General features: G+C 37.0%; 1 protein-coding gene across 2 annotated transcripts in view; it reads right to left on the bottom strand.

Annotated features, from left to right (window-relative positions):
* Nucleotides 1–16,356, bottom strand: part of LOC117157940 (semaphorin-1A) — a 382,000-nt gene that overhangs the window by 155,270 nt on the left and 210,374 nt on the right. For both annotated transcript variants that reach the window (XM_033336297.2, XM_033336296.2), the window contains exon 5: nucleotides 14,070–14,240. In XM_033336297.2, the coding sequence (XP_033192188.1) occupies nucleotides 14,070–14,240 (171 nt within the window). The remainder of the gene's footprint in view (nucleotides 1–14,069; nucleotides 14,241–16,356) is intronic.

Below are 16,356 nucleotides of genomic sequence, written 5' to 3'. Positions count from 1 at the left end.
TGAACCAAGAATTGGAACAATGGAAACTGGTTAACTTCAAACGAATATTCGATAGGATTGTCGACATTGGAGCAAGGAAATGAGAGAAAAATATTAGAAGAACTCCATTGATGTGCGTTGATACGCCAGGACAATGAAAAGTGTGTACGTAACCTTCGCCACACGACGCTTTCCTATTCTCTCGGTGGCTCCCACAGGAACGGGTGATAAGAATAGAAGAGAATGGAACAAAAGGAAGAAGGGGATAGAGTAATAGAGTCGGGATATTGACATTCAGCTTCTGAGCTGCGATTTCAAAGAATAAAGGCGATTAGTGCGCGCTGTGTCGCGCCATCTTATTATAGCGTTCGATAAATCCACGAAATACGAAGTATGGAAATTATATTTTTTAACGTTACGTGGTTGTCATTCGATAAGAGAATTGTGCAAAATTGTGGAATATGAAAAGTACACTATGAGGATGTTAACGTGGATTACAATAAACACGCATACAGAGATACAAGTGCAGACGTTGGTGAAACGAAGATTTATCGAACGAGTATAATAGAAGAGAGTACCGTAAGCTTACAAAATATAACGTTACTAAATTTTTATCGGACGAATCATCCGTATTAACGTATGATTTAAAGCGAAATAAACTTTCCACAGCTACTGTATTTATTTGAAATTTTAAACAGAAAATCGTATGACAAAAGGTGGAACAACAGCTAAAAATGGTAATTATATTTTGATATATTTGATGGAAACATCGTAGTAAAAGCTTCTTTGTCACTTTTTATCAAATTTCCAATTCGTACAAAATGTTAAACTTTCATGTTACGTAAATATGTACACATATTTTCCAATCACGGCTAAAAGAATAGATTGCTCGCGGGCAGTTCTTCTGCATGGAACAATAAATATGAAACAGGTAAAGATTAGATGGAAAACAGTGGCAAACGAGGCGATTACGGCCATCGGTTTACATATTCCCTTGAAAGTTGCAACTGCAACTTGGGTATTAGCTTTGATACTTGTACACACGAGAATCTAGGTCTGTATCGTACGTTTATCCTTCTGTTCGTATATCAACATGCCTGATCTGATAGCCTCGGTAAATACATCCGGAAAGCAGCAAGTTGTTCGTCGGACAACTACTTCGGCAGGATTTCAAGATTGAAAATAGATCCGAATAAAGGCCAATCGGTTGGCTCGAGAATCGTAAGTTATTGCCTGTCGTCCAGGCCAACGGTTTTGAATTGTAAAAAACCAAGATTGAAAATGAAAATCAGGGAAACGGAAGTGGAACGATCGTCGTTGTACCGGGGTTCGCCTTATACAGCGAATGAAATAGAAGGCAATACAGTGCAAGAATGGAAGCACGGATGACCTGTAAGATAGAAACCGGGAATCCAAGCACCGCAGTACATAGGCGCCATATGATGGAAAACGGATTTATTCGATCAACAACTCGGTCCGGAACCTCGGGAAAAGATTCGAGACACCGTAACAACGATACACCGTCCACTCTCATTCATATACTGTTTTCCAATTCATCTCGCGTCTCTACCATTCAATACGTTCCTTTGATTTTCCAATCGGCGAGTTCTCTATACTCTATTCCACTTTCTGCAACGCTTTCATCCTATACGCCTATTAACTGCTGTACAATTCTACATTGTGCTTAAATCGTGCTTAATTTTCTCCTTATTAATAGTCGATATCGGAAGGTCGTTACGGCATCTAATGGCTTCCCATTTTCTCACAGACGATACCTATCGAGTTGAGATAACTGTAAAGCAGAAAACAATAACTCATATATATATAGAGAGAGAGAGTAGCTTATGAATCTATCGTTAAACTAAACGAGATCTCGCCTCAGATCTAAGCCCATTTCGGCTTTGTGTTAATTCGATTCAGCGATTATCTTAAGCAAACACGATAATGGCGTTCCTTATGAGACAACACAATGCCAAGAATACCTTGAACAAAGTACAGCCTGAAATTTTCTTTCCAACTATCCTTTACGGTTTTGACATCGAAACGATGAAAAAGAGTTGCGTTTACCGTGTCCACGATATACGCTGCTATTTGTTTCCTGCAGTTCGATTTAATTCGCGTATTGTATAGTATGGAAAATATCTAAAGAGCTTCAAATACCTAACTAAAGGTGTCAGAGATATCTGTGAGATGAAAAACCAGATAGGAAAAATTAATTCGTCAGATTCGTGAAGGAAGAATCGAACAATGGTCCTGCATACGGGACAATAATTACGGTACATCGTTACATGCTTCTGGTTGCTGATATACGAGCCACGAGAGTGGCGGGGATGTTGATTGACAACTCCCTCGGGAATATGAGATCAGGTAGCAAACGAGAGACGAGAAAAGGTCGAACCAAGGGACGGTTTCAGTGTCAAATATTGAAAGAGGGAAGGATGGAGAGTCGAGTTACGAATCGAGGAAAAGGGGTGCAGAATGTGGCGGGACGAATGCTCGTTGCATTAAAATAACGAATGCAGAAAAGCAAAAACGAATCACGGAGCAAGATTCTTATCAAAAATATCAGGAATTAATAGGTGCGTAATAATATACATTGATTAAGAAACAACTAGAAAAACAAAATCATATTTCTACGATAAAATTAATAATTAAAAGAAAGAAACAACTAGGAAAACAAAATGATATTTCTACAATAAAATTAATAATTAAAAGAAAGAAACAACTAGAAAAACAAAATGATATTTCTACGATAAAATTAATAATTGAAAGAAACTAGTTTTTCAGGGCAATGTGTAGTTTTACACATTTGCAAGAAACTGAAACGAGTTTCGTAATAACGTACGAAATGAAATGAAAACATTATATCACTGATATCGTCAATTATAGAATTATATATGGACATAGCGAAGCAAGAAACTTTACTTCCCTTTTCACAGCAACAGATTAATACAAGATTCCTATGTTTAAATTATTACATACATATATAATCGATATATCAGGTTGTCCGAAAAAAATCAGGTTTCTTTCGTTTTATAAGAAAATAATAGACGCACAATGTTTTTTGTTTTACATTAGTTTATTGAATTGCGCACGAACATAATAGATAGAAATATAGCGAAATGGATGATACCTAATTCAATAAAATAATAAAAGACAGAAATTGTTGTTCATCTATTATCACTGTATGGAACGAAAGAAACTTTTCGGACAACCTAATACTCATATCTTCAAATATGTATTCCTGTCTGCTCGTATGAATAAATTAAACTCGCTAGACATACGTGAAAAAGATCTCCGGATCTATGTTTTCGTAGATACTAGATTTCTAGGAAATAAGAGAAGAAAGAATAATCGTAAAAAATCTCACGTTTTAACTAGAAGCCTGCAGGGTAACATAATACCAGTGTGTGGAAAACTTGGAGAAACTGAGAAAGGAGTACCGCGGTGCACAGCACGCGCGATTTGCGGGGAAAACCGAAAAAGAGGTTAGAACATTGCGCGTAGAAACGTCGTAACACTAAAATAACAACAACTTGTGATATACATACCCGTATGCCGAATAGTTCGTTGAACTCGTACACCCAACACGGGTTAGGTCCTTTTAAACTAAACAATTCCCTTCCCTTGGATCGCATGGAGTAACGATATCGAATTGAGGCAAAAGAAACTGAAAGAGAATGGAAGTCGAGGGAATATGTAAAACGCGGGAGAGTGGAGTTGAAACGAAGCTGTAATTCCGAAACGGAAGATCGCGTAGTCGCGGTAAGAGACGTCGCTACAAGTTTCCTGGATGCTCCTTCTCTCAAGAGAGGAGGGATGCAACAGAAGTAACAGGGAAAAATAAGTTGAAGCTCATAACCGCATAAAAGAGGAGCGTTGAGTAAACAAGGCAAAAGACTAACCTAAAAGGGTGACTCGAGGAGCGGGAACGCGGTAAAGCGGAAACAATGTAACGAAACGAGATATGAATAATCAGAGGAAATCTAACGGTGCTGTTTTAAAACTACGTATCGTATAGCGAGCTAATGAAACCGTGCATCGTGTTCCAACGAAAGAATTGCTGCAAGAACTTTTAAAAATCCTTCTCGTATCGAACAGGTGAATTTCTGTTTAAATTCAATGCGATGCAAAAATCAATCAGCGATCTAAGGTTGAGAAATATCAGAGAGAGAACATTCGAAGAAACATTAGGTTAGATGTTGCGTCGCGCGCTTTCCTGGTAACTGAGTTACGCGGAGAGGCTGGTTATGAGAAAATACTGTAGCCTGTCGAAGTCTCGGACGAAGATTCCGTGGGACGAATTTAGAAGAAGATGAGCGAATGGCAAACAGCGCTAAAAATTCATCATCGAGCCAGAGAACAAGTGGAAAGAGGATCTTCGAGTAACTGGATCGTCTGAAAACTCTGTATAAAACGCATGAGATATTCCCCGGGCAACCGGCGAGGATGTCAAAAACTTTCGATCAGAAGACATACGAAAATGAACATCGATGAAGTTTTATCCGCGGGCGAGGAATAGCGTGGGCGAATTACCCCGGGAAATGACAGCATGGAACAAATATGGAAGAAGAAAGTCCAAGAATCTTGAACGAGGGGAAGAAAAGAGGAGCAATAACGGAGAATCGACGTAGAAGATCCAAATGAGAAAAAGACCGTTTCGAAGGGAATGAGTTGGACGGTTAAATGGAATGTTACTGAGAAAAACAAAATGAAAAAGAGAAAGCGTCAACCGTGGTTCGGCAGGTCCTATGAAATTGATGATTTCAGAGTGGCCACTTAGAGGGGTGCATAGGACTCGTCTTTCGATGAACAAGAGGTGAATTTCAGAAAAGGAAGCCTGGCCAGGTAGGAAGAAACGTTGGACCAACTCCAGAGTACTCAACCTACGAACAGAGGAAGGAAGCAGCTAAAAAGTAGAGGGAGAAACGTGGCCCCATAGCTTCAGGAGGAACTCGACTCCTTCTAGCAAAGGACTCGACGGAAACGATGAAAGAAAGGGGAAATAGAGGGAAAAGGAGTTGAAAGAAGATGGACCAAAGGTACGGGCTCGCATTCGGAAGCCATATCAGGCCACGTGACCTGAATAAAGTCGGCTACTCGAATTTTTCTTCAGCTGGACGTGAGAATTAGGCTTCCGATAAAGCGTCAAACGACAGCTCGGATCAGTACCTGATGCTCTGTGGCTTTCGGATGTAGTCTGCAAGCGGACGAAAGGATACGCTCTCCATTCTTCGAATAGGGGAGAAAATATTTCCGATAAACTTCGACAAAAACGATACCGAGTCATCCACGATTTTGAGAATTCCGTCTATCCCTGTCGCCGATGGAATTTCAAACATTTCGCTCCGTTCGCTGCGAACAGACTGTTTCGGATACTTCGAATCAGAGTACGCAATAAACCTCGGTTACTTAACTTGATAATTAGCGTGCTTCTCTCTAAATATCCAACTCCCGTTTTATTATATTTTATTTATATTAGATTTGTATTAGATTTGTATTATATATTATATTTAAGAAGAGAGAAATGTATCGATTTATTATAACGAAGTTATTATAGAGGTTCGTCTTTAACCGCGAAGATTGGGCTTTTCATAAAAAAAAAATCCGCGAACTGCGGATTTTGCGATTCAGCGGAATAACTGGCGAGTAAAGTGGCTACGGAATTCTTCGACAATAGGAAGTCGCTGTTGGGATGAAATAGAACTTCACCTTTTCCTTCGAGGATATACAATATCAAGAGAGGAGCGAGTCCCTGATACATGACTTACTCGCCAGCCAATATCTCCAATCTATGGATTTTTCGATACGGATCTTTCCATTTTTTAAATTTGAATTGCTAGTTTATTTCTACACAGATCACGCGTTTCATTTCTACGAAGCGACGTGCTACCTTCGCGTTTCACCCGATTGCTGCAACTGTCGAACATTTTCCAGTGAATAGATTTCGTTTGAAACATTTTTAAAATCGTCAGATCTGCTTCCACCATGTTAATTTTCAATGTAGTACCGAGAATATATGAATATTTGAAAGTTTACATTTCTACATCAAAGTCTATCCAAAATATAAAAATAAGAGTTCGCAACGAGAAAAAGAAAGTCTGAAAGCTCGGTTCATAATGATGTGTAAGTTAAAATCCGCGAGACAGAAGCAGCGACAGAATCGATCAGATTAAACTTCATCTAAATTTTGAACCGGTTCTCATTCTTCGCGTGCGGATCTACCGCGATATTATCCCACCGTCGAATATAATTCCACTTTTCCCAGAGAACTCTTTTCAATCGTTTCTCATTCAATAATTTCTTTACTATTCTATCACTCAATTTTTCTTCTCCTCCCTCCCTCTTCCCTTCTCTGTTCCCGCGTTCTTTCACTATTCGCACCCTTACTGGCTTAATTAATCAATTTTACGAAATTTCCAGCCCTCAGGCTCGATTTGTCTGAGCCAATGGACAAGAGCCGAAGGACGTTAGTGCGGCGGAAATAAAATTGACGAGTTTCGCGTTCGGAAGACAGGATCGAATTCCCCATAGACTAAAGCGCTCGAGTTTTCTCATAAGAGTCGCGAATCTTGTGCGTGCAAGATAGATGTTTTAGGACGGCCAAGGGATGATAGGGTATCGATGTCGTGGAAAGGAGACACCGACGACGTCTTCGCCCCGACCAAGTCCTTCGATAAGACTTTCGTGTCAAGACAGAGAACCGACCTCGATTGATTACACCAGGACTTCACCAAGCACTCGAGCAAACGACCGATACGTGACACTTTGACGCTCACGTGAGAATCAGACGTTCCATTCTGTCCCTTCGATCGGTCCATTCTCGCTACTCTCGCGGATATCGGTTCACGTGCGATCGCTTCTCTTCTCACATGCCGACAAGTTTGCCTTCCGCGCGGTAATTGTGTAACGCGATATCCTACACATCCAGCGCTCGACACCATTCCCATCCCTTTTCTTTCCGTCTCTCGTTCCTCCAACTGCACTCAAACTTCACCGAAGACTGTCTTTCATACAAATTCGGATTATTGACACACGTAGAGCGACAGGTTTGCCAACGATGTAAGGAGAGACATTTTCATTTTTTGTATCGATAGCGTTAATGTCGCTGTCGAATTGTAAACGGACACCACAGCACCGCGATAAACGATTATTTTGAATCCACGACCTTTTCGCCAAAAAAAGAGTACAGATCACGAGCGAACCGTTGAAAGTATCGTTTGACATGAGATAAGAAAGGCAAAGGAACTGGTTCGCGTCGATTTTCCCCCCCGCCCCACCGCAAACAGTTGGTTTTTGTCGTGTATTGGCCTATAATGAAAAAGTTGCCGTAAATACCTTTATCCGTTTACCCCTTCGTTTACGAAGGTATAATCCAGTGTAATAAGTGCAAAGCATGCATCGTACACGTGCACACACACACATACTTTCTCACTCTCTCTCTCTCTCTCTTTCTCTCTTTATCTTATCTCGATTTTCTCTAAAATGTCGATTGCTACGTTCCCGTAATTACGTTCCGCTAGCAACCACCGAGCTTTATATCGGTCGCTTGTACCGACTTTCCCTACTGTCGTTCTATCATCGACCAATGAAACGTAAACACGCGCAACTACAATGAAAATAATATTCAAGAGATAATGAACGTTACATCGAACGAATCGTTGAAATTTTTCAGATTGACGGCACAACTAAATAAGCGAAACGAGTTGGTTGGCGTTGATTTATGCAAGAAAAATCGGGCTAAATATCTTTATTTTTAGGAGGCCTACTCAGAAGCTATTTTAACTGACTGTAATAGCCGCGAAACATGCATCAAAGCACGTACGTACGCTCTTATCTGCCTTTCCTCTAAAATGTCACTTAACGAGGTCCTAAGGAGACACCGGTGCTATTTGCTGGCGAGATCAGGAGAAAGAGAGAGGGATATGCGAGCAGATAAATCACGAGTTCATGCCACTTTTCGTCTTCTTCTTTTGCTCTCTCATTCTCCGCCCTTGCCGGCATGACGACGCGTTTCCACGACGTGCCATTATTAAGACGCTGGGCGCCACGATGCTACGCCTCCTTCCCGCGCCCCTTTACATTGCTTCTTCCAGCGTTTTAGCCTTAGTCGTTGTCGCGCGCTCTACGGTTGCATAAAGAAGTTATCTTACCGTTGCGATTTATTTGCTACAAAGTTTACGCTCAATTTATATATCGATAAAAATAGGCAAGTTCGTTTTCCCATAAAATACCAAACCGGTTCAGATATTGCTTTTTCATTATTTCCTTGTTTAACCATATATTCTGCTATAAAGATACATATATAGTATATATATATATAAACGTCTATGCTGGATCTACGATGCTTCCGCGAACCTAACCCCAATCTAATTTGACGTAAAGCTGATGGAACGTTTCTTCGTTCTCAAAATTCGAGAAAAATTGTCTTACCTTATTACATTATATTGAACGAATAAACTGGGCGTTGATTAGAAAAACGACGTATAAGATTGGATCAAGATAAAACGGTCTTGGATAACATGTCTTTTCAGTATCGATTCCAGTTACTATTTCAATCGACTCTAACTTTCTCTATAGACATAGTATGCTTGCTATGTTTTTAGACAAAGTACTTCGAAGAAACTACAGTATGTGATTAACTTTTAACCGCGCTCCATTATCTTAATTGTGTTTTTTTTTCTCTTAAAAATCGTCCGATTATTTTCGATACATATAAATGAATTAGCTACGCCTTTACTCAATTAATAACAACAATTCGCGAAGGATTTATGTGCATAAGTAAAATCAACGACTTGAGTTACAATGTTTTATTAAGAGGACTGTAAGAACCACTATACAGTTGTTATAACGATAAAGCATTGTGTAAAAAATACCGTTTCTACAACCGCCCCGGGATAAATTCTGCGTCAGAAACAAGAACGAGATAAAAACGATTGTATGATTTTCAAAAAGAACAAGTAAAATTGCCTGATTTATTTTAGAGTCGCGAAACGAATTGCGGCCGAAACAAAGAACCTATCGTAGTTGTAAAACTGCGACAAACCTAGCGATCTCTTTTCTTATCGGTCTGTATGCAGTGTGCATTCGCGACATGTCCGAACAAGAAGACCGGAGTTTAACGAATCCTGCGGATATACGTGGCTCACAGACTTAAAAGCAGGCGACTAGAAACCGAATGTAGATTCGCTACAAGTCGTTACGCCCATCGGCAAAATCGACGGTTAATTTCTCTTTTTATCTGTATCCCTGATTAAAAATAGTGCCTTCGAGCGATAGCAGGTTGTGTAGAGCATGCGAAGCTAACAACACAAAGAGGCGAACAGGGAGAGAAGAGGAACGATTCGTCGGCTGTAAACGCGAGGGGAAAAGTGTATTACAAGCTGAAGCGCGCTTTTCTGGAAGCTGCTCATCGTTCTCTCTCTTTCTCTCGCCATCTCTCTGCCTACGGTTCTTCAGAGAACGGCGCGTTTCAAAAGTCCTTTTGAAAATCTTATAGCCCCTCTCTGTTAAAACTTCTTTGGTCTTAGCGGATATCCGGAATGCAACGGAGCGAAAATTCGATGCAACAAATGATATTAAAGCGCAATGTGGTGCACACGATCCAATAAATTTGATTAAAAGCTACAACATGGAAAACCGATATAGTATACTTTCAAATATACCTTTTATCACTGACAAAATTTCAAAGATTCCGGTGTTATGTGCCGTCAAGAACGATTCTACAAGTTTACTAGCTTATTCTTTATAATGTAGCATGTTTTATACGACATACGAAGTTTCACGTTACACGAATATGAGATTGATACTTGAATTAAATATAGAAACCGAACGAATGAATTTTTCGTTAGTAATTTTTTTAGTAAATCTAGAACGATATGCTACACGCTTGGCTTGCAGCAATTAATTCAGCTAGGAACATGTAAACGTGACAGTAAACTTAGTAGCTATGCAGATCAAGTGGATCGTTTCTACAGCTAAAATACAACAGGCGTTTGAATTCAAGATTTATCAGCGTTAGGAAATTCGTAGCGATTGTAGTTTCGACAAATAATTAAATATTATAAAAATAAAAAAAAACGCAATATGCATTCTACGAAGAACAACAAAGCTTAAAATTCTTAAAAGATAGAAATTTAATATCCTTTTGACTTTCGACAATTTGTATTTTAAACGAATTTTAACGCACAAGATATTTCTTTCCGTTTTTAATATTATTACAAAGAAACGTTTTTAAAACGAAATGTCATAAACATTGCAGTTGCTTTGAAGTAAAACAATTAACGAAAATAAGGTACAAGTATTCCGGTAATATAATCATCAATATCTCATATGATCAAAGCAGCGAATTCAGAAGATATAAAATTTACAACTTATGAAGGCTTTTATCAAAATCAACGAGGTCAATCTCGAGATTATTAATTTCGCAACCGGTACGTGAACAACGTCAACTTCGATATGAAATTTGCATTAAAATTTGACCGTTTAATCTGACAGATGTATCGAGCTAATGACCGAGAGAATTAATATATCGCAAAGGATAACGACAGCAAACTCGTTTAGCTGACTAACGTTCTCCAGAAATGTATTAAATTCACAAGCATAATTGCCGAAATGTTATATCACAACTCGAGACCATAAGTAGATTTCGTAAAATATCAAGTTTCCCTGCGAATAAATTACTTTCGTGCAACCTACATAATTAAAATTCTTACATTTTTCGAAAGATATTCTTCAAAAATCTTCGAACTGAAGTTATTTAATTTTCCCTTCTTTATTACATAGTTTAAATCATATTTTATATTGTTCTACTTTTTACGCCTATGTTCGCTCGGTGTACTTGAATATTTCATAAATAACATTTTATGAATTATTTTCTACACTTTTTAATTTCCTGGTTTTTATTCCTTCTTTCTTCCTTTCTTTCCTATTTTATCGCAAATCTCAATGCAAAGACTTACGATACCTTTTATATCGAACGTCCGTAAAATAGATACCTTCCTCAAAGACGTTCAATTATTATTTCAATTGTTTCAAGTATTAATCTAAGTTATTGAAAATTAGAAAACAAAATTAGATTGCTTGATAAATACTCGATAATAAGGTTAATGGAACATATATTTAGAAAAATACATTATTATGCTACTATGAAAGATCGTTGTTCCTAAGAAAAGAAGGAAAAGAAAAATACGAAAGCGAGCAATATACGATAGCTTGCAGGAGTAAACTAGTACAGATAGATACAGTATTAACCGTGTTTTATGAGTTATTATATGATATTAGTAGTGCACCGTGATAAAGTAAAAAGTTGGGAAGAACTTCGGTCTACTCTAACCTCGTAAAAGATGCCATAAAAACCCCAACTTCTACTGCTTGTATTTTCCCGAGTCAACAACCCGATACAGTTTCGTTCTTTTTCTAATCAGAACTTTTTTAATCGACTTTCCCGTCGGAACATTAACACGCGTTACAACAATTATCACTGAAATTTGATGGACAACAGACGATCAATGAGATGTTTCGTATTTTATCATCATCAAGCAGGAGTAATTGTAACTTTGTAAAATTGTATAAAATTGTTCTAAGTAAAAACTTTTTCAGTGATTGGTATTATAAAAATTATATTTATATGCTTGCTGGAAATAACGAACGATGATGTACATATGATATATTCGTGAAGATAATTATGACTCTGGAAATTTATAAAATACGTAGATACTAGAAAGGAAAAAGAGAATCAAGCCAAGTGCATGATTTTAATTTCTAGTAGTTTCTTAATCTAAAATGACAAACACCACGGTTCATTAGCTTAACGTAACTTAAACCAATCTTCAAACAACTTGATCCCGGTTATCATTAAGTAGAATCGACGCGAATCTGATTATAGTTCTCATATCGTTCTCGCTTATTACGTATTACACGTTCTGTTTGTTGCGCCAATATTTAACATCGAGCAATAAATTATCCGCAAATTCTACGTTTCTAACGTTATTTGCCGTTCAGTTTGCTCTCCCTGTCTGACTTTGCAGTAACGCTGCTAAAATGCCACCCTTTCCTCTCGCGTTACGCTTCGCCTTGAAACACGTGTGTGCGTACACAGCTGTGTGCGCCTGATTATTAAATAAACAAACGAAACAAAACCAAAATCTGACCATCGTCCGCCTTTGTTGAACGCTTGCTCATTAAGTATCCATGTATGGCCGTGCCATGTTGTGTTCTAGATAATCAATTTTGTTTCGAGAACAACGATCAACATACATTAATGTATCTATAAAGATTAAAATATGAAATATTGTAAATTAATACAAACAGTTTTATCTCCATGTAGGATAAGACTGTGATAAAATTTTTTATATATCGTGTAATCAATTAAATATAAAGAAGGTAGAAATATGGGCCTCCTGCGTCTATTTGTTGAAACAGATTAACGTGAAATTATAGAATGAAATTATAGATTATTTGATTTTGCAATACGAAACAAAAGCGTTTTATATATACAGCTGTTGACCACATATACCACTTAAGATGTTTAACTTACTTCGTACAGCTTCTTAATCGTTTGTTGCGTACGTTGGTATGAAATTTAAGGAATTTATCGCGTACGAGTACTTTCTGAAGATAATTATTCCTAGTATTATACGATATTTTATAATAAGCGTTAATCAGAGCTCGATATTATTTAGATCAATTTGTGTGCATATAGTTGATTGTTTCAATCCTATTACATTCATTATCGTTGTTATTTGCTATTCTCATTTGTAAGAATTTTAATGGATATTGATTTAATAATTACTCATTATAATAAAATGGAAACAAACCGCAATACATCAATCGTACAATTAATATTAAATAAGCAATATTTTAATGGATGCTATTCGTAAGCCTGATATCGTTATATCTATAAGTAGAAAATTATGGGAATGTTCAATTATCCAGGATCAAAAATTATTTAAATAATTATCGAATCGAACGATCACAACGGTGTTAATATTTATTCATTTTAATTGTCATAAATTAAATAGAATTGCGTCTGTCTTTGATATAACTATACATTGTCTATATATACTGTATTTTTATTAGATTTTGTATGCAACTAACTGAGTATCGCTCAAATATCCAAGCGTCACGATATTTTTGAGCTCGCTCCTTTATTAGTGAGACAAAAGGCAAAAATTCAAAGACTAAAAAAACAAAGACCAAAATTTCTTTGATAATGTTAGTAGTAATTCGAAACTCAACGCACATAATACAATATAATATATAGAATTACATATTTAAATGTCATAAATAAATATATATAATATAATATATAATAAGTAAATATTTCTTAAGAACATGGTTTATCCATGGTTTATACATGGTATCTTTTTGATTTATCACCATTCTTCGATTAATTAATGTTCAAAACATGTGGTACAATTTGTTACGATACGAAAAAAAATACACTTGCCCTATGAACTTTCTATGAAGATATTTCACTCTAGGTCGATGTACCCTAATTAATCCATTACTTCAGCAATGTCAAAATGTAGATCATTATTTAAATAATCGTTTAAAAAGTACCGTGTGCGTTTCAATCAAGTATCAGCAAACGAACGATACAGAATATTATTTGTAGTAAATACCCTTCAATATAGAGATCTTTCGATCGAATCGGATAATCAGATTTAAAAATTACGAGCTTTCATTAAGAAAGTATAGAAGTAATGAATATTTGTCAATGGCATACGAGTGAACATCGGGCAAATTTGATTAAAAATATATATTTAAATATTTTTGTAAAGATCGAAAATCTTTTTCCGGAAACATAAAATTGGTATTTTTGGTTCCTATTTTACCGGTGCGTAATTTGTAACTAATCACGTTATAATAGCTTCTATACCAACAATAGAAATAGAAAGGCTGTACAGTACAGGCAAGCATGGTTTGCCACAAAGCTCAATTTCACTTAACGATTTGCTTTCGCATGCGCGGTTAACTGTGGTGGTCGAACATTAAAGTGACTGGAATCTGGTAGTTTGAAACAAAGAACTATTTATCAAACGACCTTGATATTTCCGCCGATTAAAAAAAAGATCTAAAGCGCTTACCTTGATGGTGAATTGCCTGCAGAGCGGCTTGTATGCGTTCGTTCCACAAACAAGAAATCGATCAGGCCCTTGTCTACCGAATACTCGTACATAATTCTGACACTGGTCCTCGCTACGTCCCTTCAGATAACAAAGTTCACGATGTGCCCCGCTGCTGGACCACTGCAACCTCTATAACAAACCAGATCAAACAAGAGTTACTTTAGAATCTAATTCCTAAAACGTAGTATTTCGTATTACGTTACGAGCTACGCCAAAACATCCGATTGTAAATGAAATTCTGCCGAGTCGGATCGAAACACCGAGCACATACATGTTTACCTACTAAGTGCTAATTCCTAAGTAATTATGTAATTCGTAATTATGATAACACTGCTAAAGCATTAACGAACAGCAGAGATAAACTTTCTTCTTTGTGTCACTTCTTCGATACATTAACGTCAATCAGTAAACGATATGACTTTTGCCACTTTACTATAAAAACACACGTTTATTATTAACAACAACGTATCACCGATAAAGAATTATCCATCGGTACGATAGTTGGAGAAGAAAGAGTAACGTTGACGTCAATTATTAGTAATTAATATTAGAATTACGATGCACGCGTTACAAACATCCAACGCTCAGACGCCATATTGAAAAACTATTGCGCGCCAAATTTTGACTCAGGCACGGTCCTCTATATGACATGTATACGGTATAGATTGCATGGTATAGGTATAGGATCGTGTTACATACGCAGCTTAAACGTACACAACGATTGAAACGCTTACTGCTTAGCGGGCAAATTAAGAAATTCCTATCGTTCACTAATCGTAGTAACTGAGTTGCCGATGATGTATATAGCGTACGTACGTATGTGTATCTACGACAATGTACCGTGGCGATGAAATATGTCGCACAGTACGTCTTACTTTATTTCAGATAAAGAAACGTAAGCAGCAGTAATTAATAAATCGCTAGATATTTCCGGACTACTTTTTGACATTCTTTCAACCATCTCTCTTTCTCTCTTTCAATTACTCGACTGACTCCTATTTATCGAAATAGAAATCATTAAATTATTATTAACCGAACTATTTTACTTAGATTTGAAAGATTTTCGAAAATGGTATTTCCATCCTACGTTTATTATACATTTATCGAACAAGATATTTAAAAAGACAGACCAGTTTAAAAGTTATTAAATTATACGATCTCAAATGAAAAATTAGACTTTTACTTATTCATTCGAAAAAAGGCAGTTTATTTTATTTCGAAGCAAATTAAAAATAAAATGTATCTAAAGTTTCAAGTAAAATAAAATGTGCAATCCGTTGCACGATGTCGTTCGTGAAATATTCGTTATAAGCGAAAGAATACGCAATATATGTACAAACAGTTATTTCAAAAGAAGCAAAGGGACGTATTAAATCCCACCGAATGAATTCTGTTTTGAGAAAAATTTCACGTGTTCCAAAAAATGTACTTTAGAAGGAGAAATGAGATTCGCTTGACGAGTTAATGTAAAATAATTTCTTTCTTTCCGCGCAACCTCCGATGTTTCAAAGTAAAACGTACATGGACAATATAATTACAAAATTTTGCCAAACGTAATTCAACAAGCCGTACGATGAAATTTTTATTCGTAACTTTCCTTTGAAAAATCTTAACTCATTCTCCTAATAGATACCTATTGCACGGCGTTTGTTCTTTTCTCAAACGCGAGAGACAAAAATCACAATGTGGCTGTTGACCTGCGCTAATAATTACATACCATTTAAACGTGATCGAAAAAATAAAAAAAAGAAAAGAATAGCTCGATGCAAACGAGTACTGCCGCGAGAAAAATCGAGAAGTATAATTTGCCAGCAAATGAACGAACAACGTTGCAAACGCAGTTACCAGCTAAGTATATACAGATATACAATACACGAGCCTTATACACGTTGAAAAATCGAACGTCGTTCACCCTGACTGGAAATTCTGGATTTCCTTGCACGGACCGACGATCGCTCAAAGCGAATGCATAAAGATCCAGCGTATGAAACAACGAGAATCAAGGTGGAACGGAAGCTGGAAATCGCGAAAAAGTTAGAGGGTAGCGAGGTTACGACAAGGACTGCAGCTGCATACTATCGGACCAGAAATCCATGAGCAAGCTACCCAGAAGCCCCAGGAATCTCTAGATCAAGTTTTTTCTCCGTGAGTATCCACACGCATTTCGTACTATCTTTTTTACGACTTCTCGTGGTCGACCTAGAAATTTTTTCCTTTGATAATTTCGGACCTACCGGCCGTTAAG

The sequence above is a fragment of the Bombus vancouverensis genome, chromosome 6 (assembly GCF_051014615.1).
Source record: "Bombus vancouverensis nearcticus chromosome 6, iyBomVanc1_principal, whole genome shotgun sequence".
NCBI classification, from domain to species: Eukaryota; Metazoa; Arthropoda; class Insecta; order Hymenoptera; family Apidae; genus Bombus; species Bombus vancouverensis.
Note: the sequence above shows the minus strand (reverse complement) of the source record. Positions and strands in the feature narration are given on the sequence as shown.